General features: G+C 41.6%; 1 protein-coding gene across 1 annotated transcript; it reads right to left on the reverse strand.

The window, feature by feature from the left end:
* On the reverse strand, window positions 234–25,783 carry LOC8064368 (U-box domain-containing protein 4). Its single transcript, XM_002444856.2, has 9 exons — window positions 25,750–25,783; window positions 24,833–24,903; window positions 16,614–16,693; window positions 16,433–16,499; window positions 5,970–6,291; window positions 4,405–4,679; window positions 3,254–3,367; window positions 790–2,817; window positions 234–677 (listed from the first exon to the last, which is right to left on the reverse strand). Exons 1-9 carry the CDS (start codon window positions 25,781–25,783, stop codon window positions 618–620), a joined length of 3,051 nt encoding a protein of 1,016 aa, XP_002444901.2. The 3' UTR covers window positions 234–617.

Below are 26,083 nucleotides of genomic sequence, written 5' to 3' on the forward strand. Positions count from 1 at the left end.
CTTAGTGCCTGTTTAAATGACATTTTTTTGAAAGTTGTCGTACCACAAAACTGTAGTTTTTATAAGCCAAACCATAATCTAAAAAGAAAGAGGTCATGAGTTTTGACAGAACCACGATTTTACAAAGATTTGTTTTATCCAAACAGCCGGCAGGGTTTTAAAAACCAAAGTATTTTACAAAAAGCGTATTTATCCAATACTTCGAAATTACTTTGCAACCAAACATGGCCTTATTTGGTACTACTACTACAGATCAAATAATAACTTGTACAACCATCGAACCATCATAATTCCACAGGCCACAGCTAATAGAATATACAGGGCAAAATCGGTGAAAATATATGTAAGTTGCTACCAATGGATAAGCTATACAAAAAATCCTCAAAAACGGAAAAAAAAGAAAAGATACCATCTCAACAGACAACACTCACCGCCCACAACACTTACATGAGATGAGCATAACAATCTCAATCTATAAACAGAGCACAGGACACTGCATAATTCCAGCCACCGCATCTGTCAGTGCCAATCAACAACAGTCAACAGGAGCTCAATCGCGATGATGGGCATAAAAGGTGTCCCTTAATGTACACTACAACAAAAGAAAAATCAGAAGGCTATCTCCTTGCTGAATTCCCATGTCTTTGGCTGCGGAAGTAGCTCAGAAGCGCTTGTGCCTGCACAACAAAAATAGCAAATCAGAGTTCGTTAAATCAGCATTAGCACAGTGATTAAAAAAGTGTGCTGCATTTTCTAAACCTAAGAAATAGCTTGTGGTAAGCTGCGAACCTTCTCTCTCGCCCGCGGTGTTCCTGACTGTGAAAGGGCGACTAGAGGGGGCACTGCACCCTCTTGAAGAACTATACTGCAAAATCTGTTGCTGTTTGTACAGAGCTGAAGCAATGCAGCCGCAGCATTCTCCTTCCCTCTTGCAGAACCCAGCTCAACAACTTCAACAAGGGCTGGAATGCCACGTGCCTGCCCAATTGCATTCCTTCCTTCTGGTATCGTAGCGAGGTTTGCCAACACAGCCACAGCTTTGTCGACCATCCCAGCAGCAGGATCCATAAGCTCAACCAGGTGCCTCACAGCATCAGCTTGCACAATGCGAGCTTTATTCTCATGAAGAATAGACAGATTAAACAATGCAGTAGCTGCATCTTTCTTTCCTCGTGGGGTGCCATTTCCTAGCAAGTCTACTAGAGGCTTGATGGCACCAGATCGCCCAATCCTCACTTTATTTTCTTCAATAACCGAGAGACTGAAAAGAGTAGCTGCTGAATTCTCTTTAGCTTCAGGGTTCCCAGTCTCAAGGACATGAATGAGAGGATCGACAGCATCAGCATTTGCAATAGCAATTTTGTTGTTGTCATTGATCGACAAATTCAAAAGAGCAGTCACAGCATGTTCTTGGGTTTTGGCATCTGGTGAATGAAGAAGACTAACCAGCAAGTTTACAGCCCCACAGTTTGCAATGACAATCCTATTCTCCATGTTGTGCTTAGCTAGAGAACGAAGATCTGATGCTGCTGATCTCTGAACATCTATAGAATCACTTCTCAAATCATCAATCAGCTTCCGAACCTGATTCTCAATGGCAGATAGATCACTCCGTGCATCCATCGTTGAGGAAGATATAATTCTGGGGAAACCCCTATCTGATGGTTGCCGCCTGATAAATTGTCCTCTAGGACCCAATCTTGGAGGGATTAAATGTTCCCTTTGAGGAACAGAAGAGGCCACAGGCGCACCACCACCATCTGTAACCTCTCCAGATGCATCACTACTGTAATTTGTCCTATCACTTGGAACCCTTGTAACCCCATTGTCACATTCCCCATCAAGTTGACCACTATTTGGAAGACTACCATTCAATGAAGAGCTAGCCAAGTTGTCCTGCAGATCCCTATCCAAATTAGAAGATTGAAATGCTTCCTCCGTAGAATGTTCTGACATTTGTCCAATCAAACCACCACGCCTTCCTTCCAAACTAGACTCTCTTGCTTCCGAACTTGCAAGAGATAACCTTGAAACATCTGGTGCAGAACCATTTGCATTTTCTGAAGTTTGACTTGTCGAGACCTCATGCACATGAGAATTCTGATTGGCCAAACTATGGGGAGGAGATGCTCCATTCAAGTTTCTCAAATACACATCAGCTTCTGGGGACCCAGGAATATTAGCCCTTGACACAACACTAGGATGTAGAGGGCTGCCACCTGCAGCACTTGAATCCTGAAGGGAGGAGGCAGCAGAAGGGAAGTTCAACTTCAATGATTTCATAGGATCAGGAAGCCTAATGTCATGCGATTCACACCAGTTAGCTATCAGAGCCTTCACAGTATAATTAGGTATTAAATTGGAGTGGCCAAGTCTTTGGCGTGTTTTTGGGCAGATAGTAAAACCCTCATCAAGCCATAACTTGATATAAACCCTCTCATAGGTCTGTCCAGACGCTACAATAACAGGATCAGACATCAGCTCCAAGGAAAGGGGACAACAAAAATCAGCAGGAATAGGCACCCCATTGATGCTTAGCTGTTGTTTTTCCCTGAGAAGATGGTCATGCATATAGTTGACCAGTGGAATCATCTGCTCAGCTAGCTCCAGTTCTTCACGATTCTCACTGCGTAGTGCTCTTGTCCTGAGATTCTCAAGGGAAACAGATTCCATGTATAATTCCATGTTTGTTGACAAGCTCAACAAACTTGACAGTTTCAACAGATTCTCAGAACCCACTGCATTTGTCTCTGCAAGTTCCACGGCAACCTCCTTAATCAGATCAAACATGCGCTCATAATTGATGTCCTGGAGTTTCTACAAAAGAGTAGAAAATCATAGATGAGTTAGATTGGGTGCGGAAGAAAAATTAGGGTCACAAACAGAAATCTATACCTAAGTCTACATCTATATATCTTAGCCCCACTAGCTTTCAATCTCAACATGCAGGCTATCCACATCATAAGCTATCCACGTCATCCCCCACTAGGTGCAATTACTATATTCAATCAATCAAAAATGCAAGGCATCCAAATAATGTTATTTGTTTTGCCGTTCCATCATCTTATAATTTGATCGAATATTCTATTAGTTTTTTTATTGGATTCTTTCATTACATTGCCTAATTTTGACCAGAACTGATGGAAGAACATGTAGGCCCAACTCATGAATCCAACAGATTTATTTCTATATAAGAAAGTCACGCAGCCAGGGTATCCTTCTATGAATAATAAAAAGGAATCACTTTAATTACCTCAATACACGTGCAGGCACGACCAGTCAGAGAAGGCAAGAGCGAATTGACCAGCTGACACAATTGAAGGGAACATCCCTGAATATCTGATATTACTGACTCGATTTGCCAACCCTGTTTAAGGTAATAAGAACATTACCAAATCAGAATGCAGGAGTAGCTTTCAATATTTATGGCATTCATCAAGTTTGGTTAGCTAAATAGCTAAAGTTTGCAATATACAAAGAAAGTAACACGTCAAGTTTGGTGGCAAATCCATGAGCATGAAACCATTCAGAATTCAGATTTCACCTACACCAACATGGGCAGAAAAGGGATCCATGTCTAATGGCATAAACATCAAGGAATATCCAGTAAAAAGGGCGAGTATACTTTTCAGTATATGTGATAAAACTGAATCACCACCAACTCGTTCAAGTTCCCTCCTACATGAATGCTTATAACCTTATGATGGCTTCCCCTTTCTTTTTTGTATATACTACATACTATGCATTTACATGCTGCTTCCATTGAACAAGTATGATAACTAGATAAACCATATATTAACTAATAAAAATGTCAACTGCACATTTAAAGCTATTCAAGCAAGTCTGGCTAGAACATCTTGGCTGTTTACCAATAACCAAGGTCAATGGCCAGCACACTTCAAAGGTTTTGTACAGAGGAATGTTAACTTTATTTAAAACAAGACATGGCCAACTAAAATCAGTGTTAGCCTGAAGGTTGAATATATGACTCTTAAAATGCTTTAGTTAAGTATCTATGCTACAAACAAGAGCTAAAATGTTATGATATTTCAAGGGCCCAGAGTTCAAGTTATTAAGATGATAGCGCCAGCCTCATGCCTGGTGTAAATGCTAGACAACAAGAAAAAAGAGAGGGAGACCGAGGCTAAATAGTGATATTAACAGATAATGTGAAACATTTGTATCTAGCAAATGCATGTATGATACTGATTTTTCACATCAAAGAGTCAAAAGAGAACCAGCTTCCTAGAGTTTCCTAGTAAGAACTGGAAAGGATGCACTGCTGACGACAGATTGATTTTCCTTGGGAAGCATAAGTCTTAAAACATAAATACATAATATATGGAAAGAGGAGTGAACAAGTGAAGAGTGAGTATATTAACTTGTATAGTCGTATGCACTTACGAAATATATTTTGCTGGTTGTCTGGTGCCAGTTTCCAATAAGGCCTGAAGCTTCATTGACAGCAGTGTCAAGATCTTTTAGGACCTCATTGAGTTGCTCTTCAGGAGACTTGCAAAGATCCTCAACAAGGGGATTAACGATGCTTGAGACATCATATACATTTTTGCAATACTTCTGAATAGGCTTGGGTCTCACGGTAGAGACATCAGATGTTAAGGCGCCAAGACACGAGATACTGTTGAGCAGAGTGCTTGGAGAGAGGTTATCCATCAACCCTGTTCAAGAAAACATACGTGTGTGGGTGAGGCCATGTAAATCACAATTACTGAAAATGAAAGACATCCATATATGTTGTCTGTAGCTCATTGAAAATGTACAAGATGTTCTCACTAGGCACATACTGTTACCGGTGCATACTTATTGGTGGTAATCTCAACATTTGCTAAGCTATAATCCATTTCCATCTGCACCGTGACATCTCTTTTTAATATAGAACATGCATATCCTGATTGGCACTCTAGGTATTGACTAATAGCGTGTGTGCATAAGAATGACAGTTTTTTTTTTCGGTAGGAACAAATAATTGTAAGTCCTGATTTGCCAAAAAGAGAAATCTGCATGTGCCGACTCTGAACAGACAACACAGACAACGGTGAGGGTGTGAAGAACAAACAGAGAGAATATTTGTCCTAACTTTCTGTTTTGGTGCACTCCATTTAGCTCTTTCTGATTCATTAGCATGCCATAAAGGTTAAAAAGCCGTTATGGTTCCCGGGTATGCCGTCAGCGCAACGCCTACGTCCAAACAAACGAGATGCTGGAGGCTGGAGCTGAAGACCAAACAATGTACGATTACACGTAAACGCCAGAGAAGCTATGTCGGAAGCCGTAAAGTACGTAACCTACAGCAATTGAGCAATGGATGTCCTGAGTACGCCAGCTAGCACTAGCAAGAACAGCTCGGAGAGGGGGAGGGGGAGCAAAAGGCATTTCCCAACTGAGCAGGCGGCAACAGTCAGCAGTGGTGTTGCTAGCTTGCTGCAATGGCAGCCAGGGGCCGTATCAACAGGAGACATCCAGATAGTGATAAACTAATAGTTGAATAGCACCGTAATTAACCTAGGATTTGAATGATGGTCACTTGAGACAATAACAAGAGGAGGCTTAAATAGAACGAGAAAGGTTTTGAGCAGCTAAGTACTCGTACGTTTCTACCTTGCTTGCTTGCTTAGTTCAGGGGTTGCTGGATGCAACCCATGGCAGCTAGGAAGCAAAATCTATGTGGACGCGGGGAGGTGGCAAGCGCTGGGAGGCAGCGCGGCTGGAATGAGGCTGAGCGGGGACGCGGTCCCGTCTAAGGCTGGAGGGATGGCGCGGGAATGGGGCTGCTGGGGAGATTCGGGGCGCGGAACCCTAGGATGGATGGAAGGAGCGAGAGGAAGTGAGAGCATGGGAGGAGATGATCCGCGTGGGTGACGGTGAAGTAACCCTAGCGGGGAGGCAGGATTCAGAGGAAGCGGGGGGGTTTGAGGCGCAGGTAGAGAGGAGGGAAGGTGGAGACTGACCTGACCTGACCTGGAGTCGTGTCGGCGACGGCGGTGGGGTCGGAGGAGATCCGGGCGGCGGTGGTGACGGCGGTGGTGGGTCGGGTTGGAGGGATCCTTCTCCCTCCCTCCCTCTCTCCTCTCGTCTGGTGTCGGAGGCGGAGGCGGAGAAGCTGACGACGAGACGAGACGAGAAGAGGAAGGGGAGGTCAGAGGACTCGTCGCCGAGGTAGAGGTGGTGGTGGTGGAGTGGTTGGGCTCGGCCGTTCTCTTCTCTTCTGGTTTGGTGGGCGGCAGCAGCCAGCAGGTCGGGGGCGAGGCGGGCTGGGCCTGCTTCGGTGCACTGCAGGGGATTGGTCCAAGCGACAGCGAAAAAAAAAAAGAGAGGGACAGGGTGGCAGCAACCCAACCCACGACGCGGTCGCCGGTCGGGATTGCGGTGGAGGGAGACAGCCAGCCCCGCCACACTCGGTCTCGGGCTTGTGCTCGCCAGCCTTCAGCAATGACGGATCCGTTCCGTCGACCAGGAACGTTGACGTACCCGTCAAAGCAATGCTTTTATTTATTATTATTATGGGGTTTTGTATAATTTTCAAAGTATACCCGTTACTACTCGCACTGTTTTAATTCCTCTTCTTCCCAATCCTTGTTATTTTTTACGTCTTCCAAGTGCCTAGACCCGTTGTTCGTCAAACCAATATACGTGTACATATATATATATATATATATATAATTCCTTTATACACGTACGTGTAGTTACTCTCATCTTCATAAACTACATTGTGTATGTATTCATACTTGTTTATCAGTTTGAGTATGTTTATATACTCATATTAAGATACTCAGGATCTTACCACGCGAATTTTTTTTAAAAAAAAATTACATTTTAAATATATTACTAAAACGCATACTTAACATACATATCACTCTAGATGGTCTAGTATGATCATATACTTTGTCTATATACATTTCGTCCGGTCATATACACCTTAAATCTAGAGATACATAGATGAGAGTAACTACACGCGCGTGTAAAAAAACGCGTCATATATATATATATATATATATATATATATAAAAGAGTTTTCTGTACTCCCGGTAGTATGTACTCTCGGCTGAGAGTTAACGTGAGGGAGTCGGTCCATCCAATTCCACGGTCGTACGGACGGAGACGTCCGGGTAACAACTGGTGCGGCCCGTTAGTTGCGAGTACGCGGAGGCCGCACGTATATACCATAAATGCCGGGATATACGTGTATTTTTATTTAATAATCGTCGTAGCAGCTTTGGCTTGATAACTAAAACCGAAGAAATCGGATCCAAAACTACGCTTGAGGTTATATATATGGGACGTCTGCACATACTTGTTTGTGGTTGCATTCAGCTCGTTCTACTATGCATGAGGACGTTGTGGAGGTCATTGTCATCCACGGTCTTGCAGATTCAGAAGGAAATCTCTTCTCTCACAGCTAAAAAGACTAAAGAGTGGACATTTTTTTGGTGCAACAATTGTTGTTTTGGTTCATCCGTCTGCCACACCATAGCCGCTGCAATACGAGGCACCGATGGGACCTTCCTTCCCGCAACGCTGATCCGCGATCCTCCGTAGGAAACAACGCCGCGCAAGGCGTTGATCACGGCTCCTGCTCCCTTCTGCCGTGGCTGTCTTCCTGCTCCCTTCAGGCTCCGAAGAAAAGGAAGGTGCCTAGGTCGTCGTCGCCCAACCTCGACACCCTCCCGATCCCGCAGCTCTCCCCTACGACCTTCGTAGGAAATAAGTCTGCGACCTCCACCTATGTTCTCCTACTGGCTAATGAGTCCACGGCCTCGGCTACCTTGGCGGCCACCTCATCGTTCGAGAGCGACAAGTTGTTCACCATGTCGCCGCTACACCTAGGCCTGAGGGTTCTTCGCTGGCCCCGTCGACGTTGCGCTCATGTTTGCCCCTCTCCCTCATGTCGCCGCATGGGAGGCACAATTTCCCATGCTCGGGTGGACCCTCTCGCGACGGGATGAACAACTTCCTAAGATACTACTCCCGAGTCCCGTCCTTGATCTGTACCATGTCGTTGATGGTGCCAGAGCAGATGGGTTTGGATACTCCTGTAGGACAACTCGAAGGAGGCTTACATGCATACAGGAGACAGCGCTCGACACCCCATGTCCATATGCTTATCCTCTATCAGGTAAGCTCTAGCCTCTCGTTCTCACATCTGCCATCCATTTTTTTTATCCATTATATTTATCCATACTCTAAATTTTCTGATCTTACCCATTATTGACGAATCAGTAATTGGTATGGATTGGAAGCCATACACACCTGTCTTGCATCTGGAATGCACACCTTTATCAAATTTGTATCATGCTGCAGCGCCAAAATCTCAATGCAGACTTGATTTGAGTACAATGACATTCATGAGTTTTCTACAATAAAGTTTAATGGTTTCAGAAGTTGTTATAGAAATAGGTTGTTTGATTAATTTAATAGTTGAGTTTCAGTAAAGGAGCGACTCATGAAATTTATCAACCAATTTAATTTGTAGAAAAAAGAACTATGTTGAATGGTTTATTTATCATTTTGATTTGACAGCAAAGAAAGCACCAGTTTTGACCGAAGGAACACGTCATAGATTTTACTTGGTGTATAGAAGAATATGTTCAAATTGTAGTGATTGATTATGCAAATCTCACCCTTGATAGTAGGTTTCATAACCAGAGTCGGTGAAGACACAAAGGGGGTGAAACAGCAAGGTGGACGTCATACTACAGCTGCTTAGCGAGAAGCAAATAAGGTTTAGTTGTTATTATTTCAGTCTTGATCACTCTCTTCACAATATCAAAAGTGGGGATTCTGTATAATTCCATGACAAGAGTTTTTTACAAGTGAAATGCAGAATTAAGAACCAACAATTAGCTTTGAAGCTTGCATGGAAATCACAGATCAACTACAATTCACATGCATTCTTTTCCTACCGGTAAGCTGGATTTTTTCTTTTAGCGAAGGGGATGAGAAATATATAGGTTCCATCATCATGAACCAGCATTGTCAAATGCATCATGTATCAAATATTTTTTTATAAGAGGAACAAGCCATTGTGCCACATGGACTAAGCGTACATATATTTATATGGGTAGACTATTTATGTTTAGATAGATACATAGAACTATTCTGCAAAGCACATCAAAGCATACAAAATCGCAAGTGCAGATCCAGAGTGTGCACATGTATCTTTGCTATCTTTGAAAGGGATACATGTCCACTTGTAACTAGATCAGATCTGAATACAAATATAGCCAGGGTTTGGGTGCTTGGTTTCACACTGCACGAAGGGAAGAGAAGGGTGGGCATTGTTGGGTGATCATTTCCGATGAAGCACCCAACAAAGACTTGAGCACCTGGCGTGTGGCAGTGGTGGTGGCACGAGGCAGTGGGATGCGGGATGGCGGACGGCAGCGGGCTGTGAGAATAGGGAGGCAGCCGAGAAGGGCAAGGAGGAGGCGTGGTGGTCCAGTGGCATCGACGGTCATGGATTGTGGTTGCGGGGTAGGGCGGCGGCTTGCCATGGCTGCTGGGGGGGGGGGGGGCAGGGAGGCCAACGACGCAAAATTTTGTCACATGAAGAGATTAGCCACCTTTTACTCTTTTCAATTATGATTTATGAGATGAGAGATGATAGATATGAATGTGGTGGCTGATGATCATTTTTCAATCATCTTTCGAACTTCTTGACCACTAAAAAACTAGACACCATTTGTTTGCTTCATTGACACTTGTGTAAAAGAAATTTTTGGCTAAAAACTAAATGTAAACACACATGTAAACTTAAAAGTATCATTGTCTTTTTTTCCGTTGCAATGCACAGGTATGATTTTGCGAACTTTGCCTTTTGGATTAAATGCCACTTTAACATTGATATTTAATTTTATAGTATTGTTATCTTATCATGTGTTTTATGTTTTTCGTATAAAAATTTTGTTGTCCCGTAGCAACGCACGGGCATGCTACCTAGTCATGAGGAAAAAACAAGGTATGATACCTAAAGATTGATATACAGATTATGCCTGTTTTAACGTACAGTAGTTCTTGCAGAGAGGATGTTCATGGTGCTGTGACCAGGGAAAAGAACAGAGGCGGTTCAGGTTGCCCAGATGCGGCAGAAGAACCAAATGAATACATGTCTGACAGGCATCCAAGCTATTGGCTTGATTGGGAAAAAATGTTAATTGTTAGCTGGTTCCTGAAACTTAGTTATGTATGTATAGGTTAATATTCAGAATGTGAACTGTCCCATGTACTTGTTTTCTTTGATCGTTTCAGTCGATCTAACCTTAATGGAAGTGTCCTTTTGATTCTCTAGAATTTGGAAAAGTGGTAATTTCAAAGTATGAGGGCGTACTTGCTAGAGAGAATACCCTTGTAGTTCCATGTTTTTTTTTGAACATGCAGTATGTGCCCATACTCTGTCAGTAGAATGTAGTATAGTATATTTTTTTAGAATTGAAGTACGTATGGATACATGTCTGACATGGCGTATGTGTCCATACTCTGTATACTGAGAATGTAGTATAATAATATATATTTTTGGGAATCAGAGTATGTATGGATACATGTCTGACATGGTGTATGTGCCCATACGCTCCCTCAGTTTGTGGTTGTAATCTGTCAGTGAAATCTACTATTGAGGTCTTGTTTAGTTCCGAAAAGTGAAAAGTTTTCGGTGCTGTAGCACTTTCGTTTGTTTGTGACAAATATTATCCAATCATGGACTAACTAGGATCAAAAGATTCGTCTCGTGATTTACAGCTAAACTGTGTAATTAGTTTTTGTTTTCGTCTATATTTAATGTTTCATGTATGTGTCACAAAATTCGATGTGATGGAGAATCTTGAAAACTTTTTGGTTTTCAGGGTGAACTAAACAAGGCCTGAGTGCTAGAATTTCAGATCCAGAGTATGAATGGATACGTGGGTGACAATTTCAGAACTAGAGTATTGATGGATACATGTATTTCATAGCAAGTAGTTGCCCATGCTCTTTAAAAAGGTTTTTTTTATAGAGTAATATTTTTTGGTTTTGGAGTATGTACGGATACATATTTGACCAGGAAAGTATGTGCCCATACGCTCTCTCAGTATGTGATCCTACTCTGTTAATTAATGGACTTGATTATTCAGTGATATATTTTGAGAACTAGAGTATATATACGAGTACGTGGCTGACAATTTCAGAATTATTGTATCGATGGATATATGTGATCCTACTCTGTTAATGGACTTGATCCTACTCTGTTAATGGACTTGATAGCAATAAAATAGCGAAGTTAGTTGATCTGATATACATATAGATGGAACCATCGTCTGTGATCTGTGAATACGTGCAGAAATTAGTTAGACCACGAGTATTTCCCTGTGTATTATCGTAATATTAATAGAATCATATATTAGATTATATTGTCTAACGGATAATGATTTGTTAGTTAACCCGCTAAAACACAGCAACGTACGAGACCGGCATCGCTAAAACACAGCAACGTACAAGACCAGCATCAAACGACGGATGAACGTCCGTTAGCAACGAAGCCGCGCGGGCTCTCACTTGACGTCGCGTGCCTACCGCAGGAGTAAATACTCCTGGCGTAAAAAGGAATTATCCTATATATATATATATATATGTATTCCTTTCTATACGTACGTGTAGTTACTCTCATCTTCAATAAACCACATTATGTATGTATTTATACTTGTTTATCGGTTCGAGTATGTTTATATACTCATATTAAGATACTCTAGATCTTATCACACGAATTTTTTTCAAAAAAAATTATATGTTAAATATATTACTAAAATGCCACTACTATATTATATACAATAAGTATAACCGTATACTCTATGTATGTATGCATACTTAACATATATATCACTCTAGATGGTCTAGTATGATCATATACTTTGTCTATATACATTTTATCTGGTCATATACACCTCAAATCTAGAGATATATATAGATGAGAGTATCTATAGTAACGCGTGTAAAAGAAACGCGTCCGTGGTCTGCATCTCGGTGATTGTGATGGGGCATTGCAATGGCGGCTATCTCCGTTGACAGGGAATCTCGCCCACGTGGCTGCAGCTGTTGCTGCTCGCCTGCGCACCACTACTGCTCACCATCGCGCACGCGTGGCCGCGGCAACCACGGCTTGCCAGCTCGCATCAATGGTGGCGGCTACTACTCAGCAAGAGAAGGTGGGGGGAGAGGAGGAAGAACATCGGCAGGTTGAAGTGGATTTTGGAGAAGCAACAGGGGTATTTTAAGTCATACGAGAATGACTTTTAGTCACTTGCGTGTAGGGCCAAGAATAAGTAGAAAATGGCAAAGGAAGAATTATAATGGTACGTTTTCAAATAAGTAAATAGTATTGGTGTAAATCAAAACTTCAAAAATTATAATGGCATGGATCTAATAAATCTTTATTTATTACTAAGATTATGAACATGCATTGCAATGGAACAGAACAATACGACTTCATCGGGTGACCTTTTTTTTTTTTGCGTGCCCTCACTTCCATTCGTCACAGCCAACGCAACTTCATTTTTCTCTCGCCCCTCAACTATCGTTCCTCACAGCCACACAGTGCCGGTGTGCTTCTAGACCGACGTGAGGAAATAGTCAGCCCAAACGTTTCTGGTGTCAATTTTAATAGAGAAATAATGCTAGGTAGATTATAAAAGTACCAATGAGAAGAGCATGACGAAGCAATATGAGAGCAACCACAATGTATATAGATTAAACATATGAGCAGCTTTTGTGTCAGTAGACAATAGCTATTGTTGTCTCCACAATGTGTCAGCCAACAACTAGTGCATAAGGTGAGTCCCATATAAAATAAAGAATTATTTCTCTTTATAATTTTGTGCAAAGCCAAGAAAGAGAGAGGGAGGAGTGAGAAAAAATAACATTTTTTTATTTCCTATGGGTAGTCCATAGGCTTATGGGTACCTTTTGCTATGGACTCCTCTATGGACTAGTCTCACAATGTTCCAGTTACCTGATAGCAAATATTTTAATCTTATGGACTACCTTAGGCTATCTCCAACAGGAGACCCATTTGGAAACCCAAACCCAAAATAGGTCTCCAACACAATACCTATAGTCTCCAACAGAGTACCCATACAGAAGACCCATTTTGGGTATCAGGAGAGGCATAACCCAAATTTGGGTATCCTCTCTCCTCGAGACCCATTTGCAGAGAGTGTTGTCTTTTAGGTCTTGTTGTTGGAGAAGACTAAAAATATGTATGAAACCTTTTACCTGTAGCGCTACCCAAAGGACAAATGGGTCTTGTATTTTGGGTGACGATTGTCTTTGGACAAATGGGTCTTGTATTTTGGGTGACGATTGTTGGAGATAGTCTTATGGCACACATTGTGGTTGCTCTGACACCATCATTGCCACATCAGTGAGAACCATGCAAAGTCAAACCGAAAATATAGATTGAACATTGCACATTTAATAAGATTCATTTGTTAACTAACAATATAAATTCAACTGGAACAGCTTAGGGTTTGCTGGAAATATCGCATAATTGGCTTTAGCCCAATGGTCTGTTACGATGCCATAAACAAAGAGAATATACCAAAATGTCAAATACCAATGCTCATCAGTCAAGGTTGCTTGAATAAAGTCATAATAAATCAATAGCAGTCATACATAACTAACTATGAGAATGAAATGGCATAGGTTCTAATCTCAACGCATGGCCATGATCGTAAGACAACTACAGAGCCTTAAGCCCTAACTACCAACCATGAATTGATCTGCTTAATGCGTTGTGTTCATATTACTATTTATGAGATCTAACATTTCTTCAGTTAATTACTCCTTTTTAGGTCACAAAATCATATTGATCTGCTTAATGTGTTGTGTTATATTACTATTTATGAGATCTAACATTTCTTCAGTTAATTGCTCCTTTTTAGGTCACAAAATCATATTGATCTGTTATTGCACGCCGGGTCAGAAACCAGAAGATTGGCTAGGCCATCCTGCGCTGAAATCAGATGCAATCCACGAGCCTATCTGTGGATGATAGAAGCCTGAGCTGAAGGCATCTAGTCAGTCATCATAACTTGATTCAAAGCACCATCTTCATCCTCTGATCCCCAAGGGAGGCTCTTCATGGTCTTCTCAAGCTGAAATCTCTGATCAACTCTCTTCAGGAAATAACCATACATCACAGGTGCAGGATAGACCTGGTCAGAATGAGAGCGAGGTGATTCTCGATCATTTCATAGGCCTCAGGCGAGTGCAAATGTTGAAGCTTCTCTTCCACAATTTCTGCCTAGTGATCAAACTCCTCCAGAAGAATTGACGGAGTGTGAGAGTGCTGGAACCAAAGAAACACCAGCTTCAACAAACTTCTGAACAACCAGAGCATAAGAGTATCTCCTCCAAAGTCCTTATCTATTCCTTCTCCTTTACTTCAGCAATCCGTCTATTTCTAGAAAACATGGGAAATTAACCAATATTCCTCCAACAGTCCAAGTTACATGAAACAATTAGTTCATTGTTAGAAGTAAACAAAATTGAACTTTCACATGAATTTTGGATATTCCCATTTTATAGGAAGCTACATTATGTCTCACCAAACAATTCTAAATCACAACTATCAATGCATCATATATATATGAGCCACAATCACTCCATCTCAATCAAAAAGGCTAGAATAGTTTGTCCTTTTCCTGTCTACGCATCACAAGATTGACAATCAGTTCCTATATGATATGGCCATCTCCCGCAAACAACTCTGCAGATTTATTCTAACCCCACATAATGTTTAAGGATGTAAAAGACATCCATAAAGTACAATAGTTAATCTGTGCTGGATGCATCATGTGCATGTCAGCCGGCCTTGATAGCTTTCTTTTAAAAAGAAATATATTAATATCTCACCCTCTTCATAGACTGATGCATATAGTTATTCCTTATTACACCACACAAACTCAAACACAACTCACACAGTAGCTCCCAAACCTAGTTGCCTCAACAAAGGCACGTCCCCCAGCTACCAGTCAGAACACCTCGTCGCGCCAAAAAAAGCTACCACAATGCAAGTCTGTCAGTGGCCATACCACGTAGGTCATCTCGGCAACTCAAATCTGTTGACCCCTATCTCCCATGCCGGCCTCCTAGCCAACTTGGTGGGCGCCTCCCACGACGACCTCCACGCCAACTTCATGGTCTAATGCAAGTAGATGCGAGGCCCTTCAATCGCCACACCAACGCCCTCCTCTTGACCAAATTCCTCCACCGTTGACACCACAAACTTGAATCCTCAACTAGGCCTCCACCTTCCTTACCACGACGCTAATGGTCTCAATGGACTGACCAAGCACAACCTTTCAAAACGACGCCTCCATCTCCTCTCCCTGGCTAGGCTGGGGAGAGAGATCGGTGGAGCTAGGGTTTCGGGCAATGCATCGAGAAGAGAGAAGGGTGCGGAGGGATGAAGGAGAGAGGTTGGACAAAGATAGCCACTAAATAAACTCGTGTCTCGTCACCTGAGTTCAATTACAAAAAATAAAAGAGTTATCAGAAGTACAAATGTAGTTAAAGTTATAAGAGTACTTAATTTTACAGCACGTAATTATAAAAGACTAAGTCTTATACGAATTGTTTCTGAAATTAGATAGATAAAAAAAATAAAACAAAAAGATCCAGCCAGCCATAGGAATTGGAAATGAATCCACGTTCATTTTGGGCCCAGCATGACCCATCGGGCGTGCAGTGAACAGCAGGGAGGGAGATCAGGGCGCAGTAGTTTACCTTGGGCCATCTTCACGGCCTATAGGGGCAGATCGGCAGGCAGCAGGGGCTCCAACCCTAACTGCCCACGCCGCTGCTCACCAGGAAGCCGCCGCACATCACCGCTACTCTTTAGGCCTTGTTTACTACCTTAGCACTTTTATTTGTATTTAGCAAATATTATCTAATCATAAATTAACTAAATTTAAAAAATTTATCTCACAAATTATAGATAATTATACTTAATGCAGCAAAAATCTAAAAAATTTTACAAAATTTATAAGGAACTAAACAAGGCCTAAACCGTAGAACTTTTATTTTTATTTAATAATTATTGTCTAATTATGAACTAACTAGACTCAAAAGATTTATTTCGTAATTTACAGATAAACTATATAATGTGACAAAAAAATCTTGAAAAGTTTTTAGTTTTTGCATAAACTAAACAAGGCCTTAGTTTAAGGACGAATACACATCCTACGTGGAGTAGAAGCCGTTGCCAAAGCTACCCGGATTTTGCTGGTTTATCAAGATACATCATCGGTAATTATATCATTATAAAACTAAAACAGAATACGAAATCATGGTTTGCAATTAGTACTCTTCCACAACCAAACTATTACAATAAGTTCGCGACCATCCTAGGATAGACCGATATACCCAGTCCCTGATTCCGATATACCAGTCCCTGATTCAGTCCCTGATTCATTTCCACCACCCTCTGTCCGATACCACCATTCACCCTGAACCTAACAATCAAGAGCTTCAATCAAGAGCTTCAGTAAGACCAGCGACAAACTGAACCTTCTTAAAGTCCGCTGCCTTGCGTAATTTCTTTCCAGGAGTGTCAAGACGTCCAGAACCCATCACAGGTGATGGAGGGCTTCCCGTCCCTGACCGGGACTGGGGTGTCCCGGTCCCCGACCTCCACCGCCCCTGCTCCCTGTTAGGACAAAAACAAGCATATATATAAGAACATATCAACATGCACCAAAAATGCACAAAAAAAATAGCAGCACTTCCACTGTCACACAATCAAGCAAATGTATGGATAAAGTGCAAGAAAGTCAACATTTACCGGTGGGTGGTGCGGTGGGTGGTGCGCGGGGCAGAACTCGGGGAAGGGGTGTGCGGAGGAGAACTCGGGGAGGGGGTGTTGGGCTGGAACCGGGTTCACCGGTGGGCTTAGAAATGGGCTCAGCGGTGGGCTCTGTTTTTTTATTTATTTTGAATTTATTAACCGAGGCGGACAGGACAACCGCCTTCATTGGAGACGTTTTGTTTGCCCGCCTCCTAAAATCCAAAATGTCCGCCTCTGTAAAAATTAATGTAGTAGTGAATATGTCTAGAATGATAGTGTCTCTAGTGTCATCTTTTAAATATACACGGGCTAGCGTACTCCATGTCTCTAGGGGGCATGGCAAAGCCGCGCCTAGTTTTCTAGTACCAACAGAAACTTGGCTCGATTGGTTACCTCAGTCTCGTTTGGTCTAACAGCTGAGGTGCAACCGTGCAGGTTTGAACCATGCTAAGGCCACTTTGTTCTGTAGTAGTTGTTTTGAAGGTCCAGATGTTAAAAAGAGTGTTTATACGGCTATACGGTGCAGGTTTGAACCATGAAGAGGCTACATTTGGTTGCTGTTTTGAAGTGTTTTCTTGAATTCTAAAATGAGTCTAGGAGACATGGACGTGAAGAGTCCACGTAGAACATATGATTTGTATCCTGGCAGCCACATATGATAGTTTTATATTTTATGACGATCAACTATTGTCATTGATATCTATCATCATAAAACCCTAACAATCATCGTAGAAGCCCAGATTTCTTGCAGTAGGAAATCCTATAGCATAGCAAGCTACCTAGATTTTTTGTAGTGGGAGATCCTATAACATAGCAAGCTACATGATTAAAAGATGACACTACGAGACGTCAGACTGGAAGGCTGCCCTACGGGCGGGTGGGGTTGGGTACCAAATAACTTACCAAATAACATTGCCCTACTAATTTTTTACTTGCATAATGCTCGTATTAAAGCTATGGTAGCTGTTGGTATTTATTAACGTGAACAGAAATGGTCCACAAGCGCACGGATATCGTGTAGCTTTCACCCGAAAGGTTTTGAATATCGTATCCACAGAAAAAAGTGTGAGTCAACTACGTACTAACTTGACTATAAAAGGGTGAATGAGTTGGTGAAAGCCCTAGTTTGGTTTTAGATAATTGATGAAACCCTAGTACTAACCTCTATACTAAGTGTGTGTAGACTCAATGAGGCTGGTACATGCCAAGTGATGGAGCAAGTGATGATCATGGTGATGACCACAAGGTGATCAAGTGCTCAACTTGGAAAAGAAGAAAGAGAAAAACAAAACCCTATGGAGATCAAGGCAAAGGTATTGCTTAGGGTTTTGGTTTTGGTGATCAAGACACCATAGAGGGTGTGATCACATTTAGGATAGATAGCCGTACTATAAAGAGGGGAATTCTTTGGCTAAGCGGTTATCAAGTGCCACTAGGTGTCATTGTTCATGTGCATGCATTTAGAACCTAGTGAGCTAACTTAACTCCTTCAAAGAAAATGATTGTGAAAATGCTAACACACGTGCACGCTTGTTGGTTTACACACGTTGTGGTGTTGGCACACTTTGAGAAGGAGGTGGAGTTTCGAGGGTAGAGAGAGGATGGGTTCCTCTCTCCCTCCCGCCGAGCTTGCGAGGCGGGATTCGGCGCTTTTCGAGAAAATGAAGTGCATATTTTCTATTGCGCCGGTGGGAAATTTGGAGAAGTCGCGGGAGTGTTTCTCGCTGAGAAAACACTCACCGGACGCTGGCCACTGAGGCACCGGACGCTAAGTCTGAGCGTCCGGTGCAGACAGTGCCTAGCCCAGCTAGGGTAAGGCACCGGACGATAGGCACCGGACGCTGGCTTGAGCGTCCGGTGGTGCGCGTCCGGTGTGCGGGCGTCTTGGCGACCCTCTCTGCGCACGAGTTCGGTGAGCACCGGACGCTCAGGGTGCGTCCGGTGGCTAGCGTCCGGTGTCCCGCAGGTTTGCGGAACTCTCTGCGCATGAGTCCGGTGTGCACCGGATGCGTCCGGTGCTAACTTGCTCAGCGTCCGGTGCACTGCAGGTGACCGTTAGACTCTGACACGCGGCTGACGTTGGAGCACCGGACACTGGTGCTGAGCGTCCGGTGCCCCTTTAAGAGCGTCCGGTGACCCCGTGTTTCGCCCAGTGAAAGAGCCAACGGCTCTATTTGTTTGAGGGGCTATAAATACGTGTTTGGCCGGCTTGGGACTTACACTCTTGGCATTCTAACATACTTGACATCCTTGTGAGCCTAAGCAAACACCTCCCACTCATCTCCTTCATAGATTAAACATCTTTGTGAGATTGGGAGTGATTCCAAGTGCATTTGCTTGAGTGATTGCATCTAGTGGCACTTGGGGATCGTTCTAGCTGCGGTTTTCTTGTTACTCTTGGTGGTTGCCGCCACCTAGACGGCTTGGAGCAGCGGAGGAGCATTGGCACGAGTTGGTGATTGTTCGTGGCCATCTCTCGGTGATTGTGAGGGGTCTTGTACCTTCCCCGGCGGAGAGCCGAAAGGTAACTCTAGTGGATTGCTCGTGTCATTGAGTTACCTCACTTGTGGGTAGGTTCTTGTGGTGTCCTAGTGAGGATGAGGTTCGTGCTACACCTCTTAGCCACCGAACCACCAAGTGTTGGTCGACACAACGGGGACGTAGCGTGCCGGCAAGCACGTGAACCTCGGAAGAAAAATCTTGTGTCTCCATTGTGTTTGTTGATTGGATTTCTCCCGGTGATTGGACTTCATAATATTGTGATTGGTTCATCCCCTCCACGTGGTGGTATAAAAGATCAAACTCTCTCTCTTTACTTTCTTGCAAACTAGAGTAGCTTACTTCTTGTATAGAAACTTTAGGTAGCTCTCTAGTGTAAGTAGAGACTTAGTTCTTGTGTGCATAGTGATCATAGCAACTAGAATTGTTGGGTAGGTGGCTTGCAAACACCCCATTAGAGCTAGAGCAAAAAGCTTCGCTTTGTTATTTATTGACCTCTTGCTCTAGTGTTTTTGTAGAATTTTTAAATAGGCTATTCACCCCCCTCTAGCCATATTAGGACCTTTCAGTTGGAAATATAAACTATGCTAGGGACAAGATCTAAAGTGGAAACAATATTTAAACATAGGGAAGGATCAATCTAGTATGGGGTCGATAGTAGAAGTATAGAGAGGATAACTCGATAAGGGTTTTACTTCTAACTCAGACATTCCATGTCTTCTACTATTCAACTGCAAAATTACTATGAAGACCGCAAACATAGTATGAATCTACCACGTAACAAAGGTCTCCTACGGATATAACCTACAGACGGGAGGTGTACTATATAAGACTCAACAAAGCTGTCATCTCCGCGATCAACCAATAAGCTACTCATAGCCACATGGCGACCGCTACCACGGAGAGCACTACGGGCCCACAACACCACAGCTCGTCCCTGAGCATGCACCGCACACACCGGTCCTGCGCAAAGTGTTGGCCGAACCGCAACGCCCAGACCTAGAGGCGCACGCATAGGAGCGGCCTCTTGACGCCCAGAGGCCCATGTCGGCCCCTGGTGCCAGGGGCATGCACCACCCCTGCCCGCCCTACTCGCACGCCCGCCCATGTCGGTCTTAGCTCCCTTGCCCTCTTTCTCTCTACTCGCCCTTGCATGGTTGCCATGCCCGGAGTTGAGCTCCTGCCGCACGATGCACCATTCTGATCCTCCCCGGCAGTACACAACACCAACGCATCCACCTCACCTTCCTATGTCTGTTGTGGTCGAGGTAGTCCAAGAGCCGCATGCTAGCGTCGTCAAGCGCCTCGAGGTCCAGGTCCAGCCTCAACGCGGCAGGCGTAGCGTCTATGATTGAACGCGAGCTGTAGGCGGTTCACCACGACATCGACGGAGTCGACCATACAGAGTGGAATCTAATTTGCTGATGACTCATAACCGAGGGCAGGGCAGCGCGAACGAGTGATGGGCATGTGTGCGTGTGCACGTGTATGTTGGCACGTTGAAAAACAATAGCTAAAAGTACTCTTTGCTGATTTGTTGTCAGACAAACAAATAGACTTTGACTTTTCCCGTGCCTCAAGAGTGCACAGAGATATTTGGGAATAGAAAAGGATAGAAAAATATGAGAAATCCCTCTGATTGAAAGAATTGATGTGAGTTTCGAAAAAAATAAGAAATAATTGATATGCATAGGGTCAAAATTTGAAAGGTCTATATAAATTAGATGTCAAATATTAAGAAGTGTGTGAATTAAGGGTTAAATATTAAAATTTCTCTCAAAGTTGTGACTAAATATGTTCACTATTCAGCCTGATAAAATTAAAATTTATTTGAACCTTATTTTCTAAAGCAATTAAGTGTCAGAGAAACTTTTATGCTAACCTAAATTGTAGTTTAAAAATAACCAAGGAATGTCTGTTTCACAGTCTAGTAATCTACAATGCTAGCATAGTAATTCAGTAATCCCATATCGAGATATGATTTGACTACCAACACTTGCTGATGTGACAACAAATGGGCAAAAGATTAATCTTGCTGCTCTAGGTAACTTATAAAACATCTTGAAGTCAAATAATAAACAATCCGTCCACATGTTTTTTTATCTAAACCTCAACTAATCAACGTATGAGGTAATCAAGAGAGATTACAAATACAGAAGGTTTGAACAGTAATGCACTCCAGAATTATTAATAGATTTTTTTATTTGAGAATTACACAGTATAATGTAGACACTCACACATATGGACACACGTAAGTTATCTACCATTGAAAGCATATCGCTATTAAATCTTGGAATAAATCCACGAAGATATGCTTTTGTGAACAGTAGCTGCTATGCTCATGCAGCAGTTAAAGTAGGCTTACATAAGCACATTGATATGACATTTTTAGTGGTCTATTGTCATGTTTGGAGAAAACCTAGTCTCCAGCCTCACTCATCATGGAAGCTAGTCATCATGCTGTTTGATTGGTTAGATGTCCAAAAACAAATCATGCTAGAATATACACATCCGCCAATTTGAGTTATCTGCTCTTTGTTTTTATTTGTTGAGCTCAGTGACCACTAGTGTTCAAGTCAGAAATAAAACCATACAGACATAATTTGAGTTATCCGTCCTACCTTCTCTTTGCTTGCGGTTTTCAGCAGTTCAGAGGAGCACCATGTGAGGTCTTTTGTTTATCGATTTCCAGGAGCAGCTCAGTTTTGTGTAAAAGCAGGTGGACAGCAGCACATCAGCGGCTTTGCTCTTATATCTTGGGTAGCAGCGACCGTAGCTAAGCATCAATACCTTTCATAATAGTGTATGTACCTTGCTGCTAACTAATACCTCAGAGGTCCTGTAGTTTTGATTAGAATTACCAATGTATTGGGAATTGATCATATTATGAGAAAAAACCATCTTAAATTCTGTTAAAATGTATGGTTAAATCCATCTTAAATATTATGGCATGAAGTGATGTCTGAAACATAGCTATTATGAGAAATGTATTTGTTGCAATCTGAACTGAAGTTCATTTGTTTTGCAAATGCAGGTATGCATGGTTGACATGCTCTTTCTTAGTTTGTCTATTCCAGGCTCACCACTCTGTGTGATTATTATAGTTGCATCTGTATTTATTTTAGCCTTGCTGTCTCAGACATGGGTTTATGAGATTGACTTTATTCCTTTTATTTTGTTTTGCTCTGAAGATCATAAATTGGTGGAGATCATATTGCTCATGTAATACTCTGATGTCATTCAATTGTGAAGATCATATTTCAACTGGTATTAGTGGATAATCTCTAGATTTGGTATATCAAGAAATATGTCTTCAATTGGTATCTCATAATGACAACAAGAGCTAGCAATGAACTTTCAACTAAAGTCAAACACAAGCTTGTGATATCTCCTATGATCAAGATAGATGGGTACAAATGAAGTTTTTTTTTTGCATTGTGGAAAGCCCATGAAAGCACTAAACTCAAAATTTCATGATCACGGTGGAGATTATGAAGCTTAGATCAAAGGTATATCGCTCCATGAACACTTGTGTTGCCTTTGTGCATCTAGGCCCTTACATGCTAGTGTGTGCATGTGTATAGAATGTTTTTGGTCACACCATGAGTTTGTTCTTATGGTGACTACTAGAGAATGAGTTAGATATTCAGTTGATATACCTCTTGTGATGATGAAGTGAGTTTGTCTCATGTTAATTGTCGTCTAAGTGAGGTATAAACTAAATATGCTAACTTCTCAAGAATCTTGACTTAAAGTGTTGCATACTTTGTTTGATAGAAAACTTAGGAGAGAAATTCTATATGTTGAACTTTTACCTACCTCCTGCCCTCACTTATCTACCATTATTTCTTCCTTTTGGTGGAGAGATCCTTTTTATAGATTAATGCCAAAGGGGGAGAAATATTGGGGGAGAGTGTAAGGGAGGACAGATTGATTTGTGGATTTAAAGGGGTAAAAGAGAGGCATGTAAGATTTTTCAAAATTGTGGGTTTGGGCAAGGAGAGTTTAAATTGATTCTCTTGATAAGGATTGCTCATGCCAGTGTGTGACATTCATACTTTGAATGATGTATTGTTTACTTGTGCTAATTGCACAACTTATGGAGGTTCCGCACCTCAACGTGGAGGTTCCACGGAATGGCAGTTTAGCAACTTCCAGAGTGCATAAACTGTCATGAGCATCACATTTATCTTATTGACACCTTGCACCCCACAAATGCTAAGATATAGGAGAGTTCCCACACTTCTTAAATATGTGAATTTGGCATTTAAGTCCAAAATTTGAATTCCTTTCAATGCACACATTTAGGGGGAGCTCTCTATATCATAGGATTAAAAATCTTATTGTTTATCAATCTCTTGTAAGCTTTAATTGTGTTGTCATCAATCACCAAGAGAGAGAGATTGTAAGTACATCTAGCCCTTTAATGAGTTTTGGTGAGTTGAATGGCAACACAATTAAAGGACTAACAAGTTTGCTAAGTGTTGAATATGAAATTAAGTATATTGCATACACATGAATATTTCATAACAAGATGTATCAAAGGTTCAACAAGAAGGCAAGCTTGTTGGTATTCCACATGCATGGTGTTGAAATGAAGCCAAGATTTAGTATTGTTGTGTTAGAAAATTATGAAAACAAACTAGTTTGAAGAAGACAGCAATACAAATGAAATTGATGAAATGGCTTATATGTTATGGGATATCATAGTATCATGAGAAAGCAAGCATATTTGGCAAATGACAAAAGAGACATGAGTGAAAGATTTTGGATTGGTCTCAAGTGTGGCTTGCTTTGCATGATCAAGAAGAGTTTGATAGTGAATTATCTTTGATCAAGGTTGAAGATGAATCAAGAATATATAAGTGTGGAAATGTCAAGCAAAGATTAAATGACAAAGGAGACAACTCATATTAGATATAAGTTCATTCATATTGTGTTCATGGCAATATCTATATAGGATGGGTAAGGGTATTTCTCTCAAGATTTATATGTTTTGTGCCTTGTTTGAGATGAAAACTCTAGTGTCTCTTCAAATATGTATGATTTTGTAACGGTTTCTTGCCAATGCAACCTTTTTAGTGGTATGTGGAAAACAGTTACAGTGTTATAGTGTCCAACAACAAAATTTGCCTACATGCATAACTGTCGTTAGTATGAAAAAACTAAAAAAATGCCCATTTTACCCCTGCTTTCTTTATTTCTGATGACAAACAGTGGCATCCGGAGTAATTTATGGTCCTTGAGTGAATATCTAAATAAGACCCTAGATATAGTGTTAAAATAAAAACAATAGCAATGTAGCATATATTGCCCTAAACTACAATAAAATTTGGGTATTGAGTTATCTTCTCTATGTTTTGTTTCTTCTTATGTATATGATAGCTTTACATATTTTCTATCCCAATTTGAAGGAGACATGACTTGCAAATTGGAACTAGACATGGCTTACAACACACATAAGATTCAACAGTAGGGCTTGGAATTAGACTTAAACTTTACCTGAACGATGATCTTTGATCGTTGCGTTACATTGACACCCGACACTTGATTAAAGGCGAACAATGCCCAATCTGTGACGCCCAATGAAAGATGGATAATGACAGATAATAATTGATTTTTGATCTAGAATTCAAAAGTTTGAGTACCTGTATCGCATCAAAAAGATATATATCGAACATGTTTCTTGATTTAGCTAAAGTTGTTTTGGAGGTATATATGATGATGATATTTGTATTATGATATCACTTCTAATAGTTAATGTTTCACGATTTACCTAAAGTTTTCCTAGAGGTATATATTAGTTATAACATTCATATTATGATATTGTTTCTAATAGTTCTCCTTTAACAAAAAAAAATGAAAGTTTTGTTTTAACTAATCTATTTTTTTACTATTTTTAATAGTTATTTTGGTAAAAATAGAAGCTTGACACTTGTAATCAAATAAAGACTTAATATAAGTTTAAACCTTGTTCTTCTGAAAGGATCTACAATGCCTAGAGAGAGTAGGGGGTGAATAGGCGTACCTAAAAAACCTAAACATAAACTCAAAGCAGCAAATGGGTAAATATCGGTAGTATGTGAGGTCACTCATGGTCTCTCGCTCTCGTGGGGAGAGGTCAGTGTTTTGCATAGTAAGATGAGAGGCAACGAGGGTAGAGTGATGAAGGTTTGGAACTAGCAAGTAAGCAGATTAAGTGCACATTAATTCATTCCTAATAAAATACCATCCACCCTTACAAGAGTCACCGAGTATTTATAGGCCATACCTAGGTGACCTGGTAAAATTACTATGGGGTAAACCCCTAGAAAGGAAACATAACATGATGACTTGTGCTTGCCAACTCCTGGGCCTACTTCTTTGTGTCAGAAAGATTCTCTCTATCAGTGTGACTCCCCTTTACAATAGACCCTGACCTTCCTGCGTCCCCGATGCAGGTTTGTCCTCCATCGTCGTTGAGGCTTGCCTTTGGCGCAGCTTCTTGATCACCTGCATAGATACAACGACATAGCTTGAGCGGATGAAGTGCACCCTCATTGAGCAGAGGTCAGTTAAAACGGTCAGTAGTTCTAGGGTCAGGGAAGGAGCTAGGCCAGGGTTACTCCCCCCAACATGGTACCATCAATTTTGTTGCTACTACCTATGGATATCCAAACTCATCGGTACTACCGACCCCTATAGGAAAGCTACTGAATCAGAGACAATGAAGCTAGAGATAATGAAGCTTGATTTCAGATATGAGTTTTACCC

This window comes from Sorghum bicolor, chromosome 7 (genome assembly GCF_000003195.3).
Source record: "Sorghum bicolor cultivar BTx623 chromosome 7, Sorghum_bicolor_NCBIv3, whole genome shotgun sequence".
Classification (NCBI taxonomy): domain Eukaryota; kingdom Viridiplantae; phylum Streptophyta; class Magnoliopsida; order Poales; family Poaceae; genus Sorghum; species Sorghum bicolor.

What these genes read in the sequence shown, in the direction of transcription:
- LOC8064368 (XM_002444856.2), bottom strand. Translation starts at nt 25,783, where the DNA reads ATGGAGGACAAACCTGCATCGGGGACGCAGGAAG. An exon ending in GATCAAAGATCATCGTTCAG is followed by an intron (nt 16,694 to 24,832) that starts GTAAAGTTTAAG and finishes TTGTCCTAACAG; the next exon opens with GGAGCAGGGGCGGTGGAGGT. An exon ending in CCCTCCATCACCTGTGATGG is followed by an intron (nt 16,500 to 16,613) that starts GTTCTGGACGTC and finishes CTTGATTGTTAG; the next exon opens with GTTCAGGGTGAATGGTGGTA.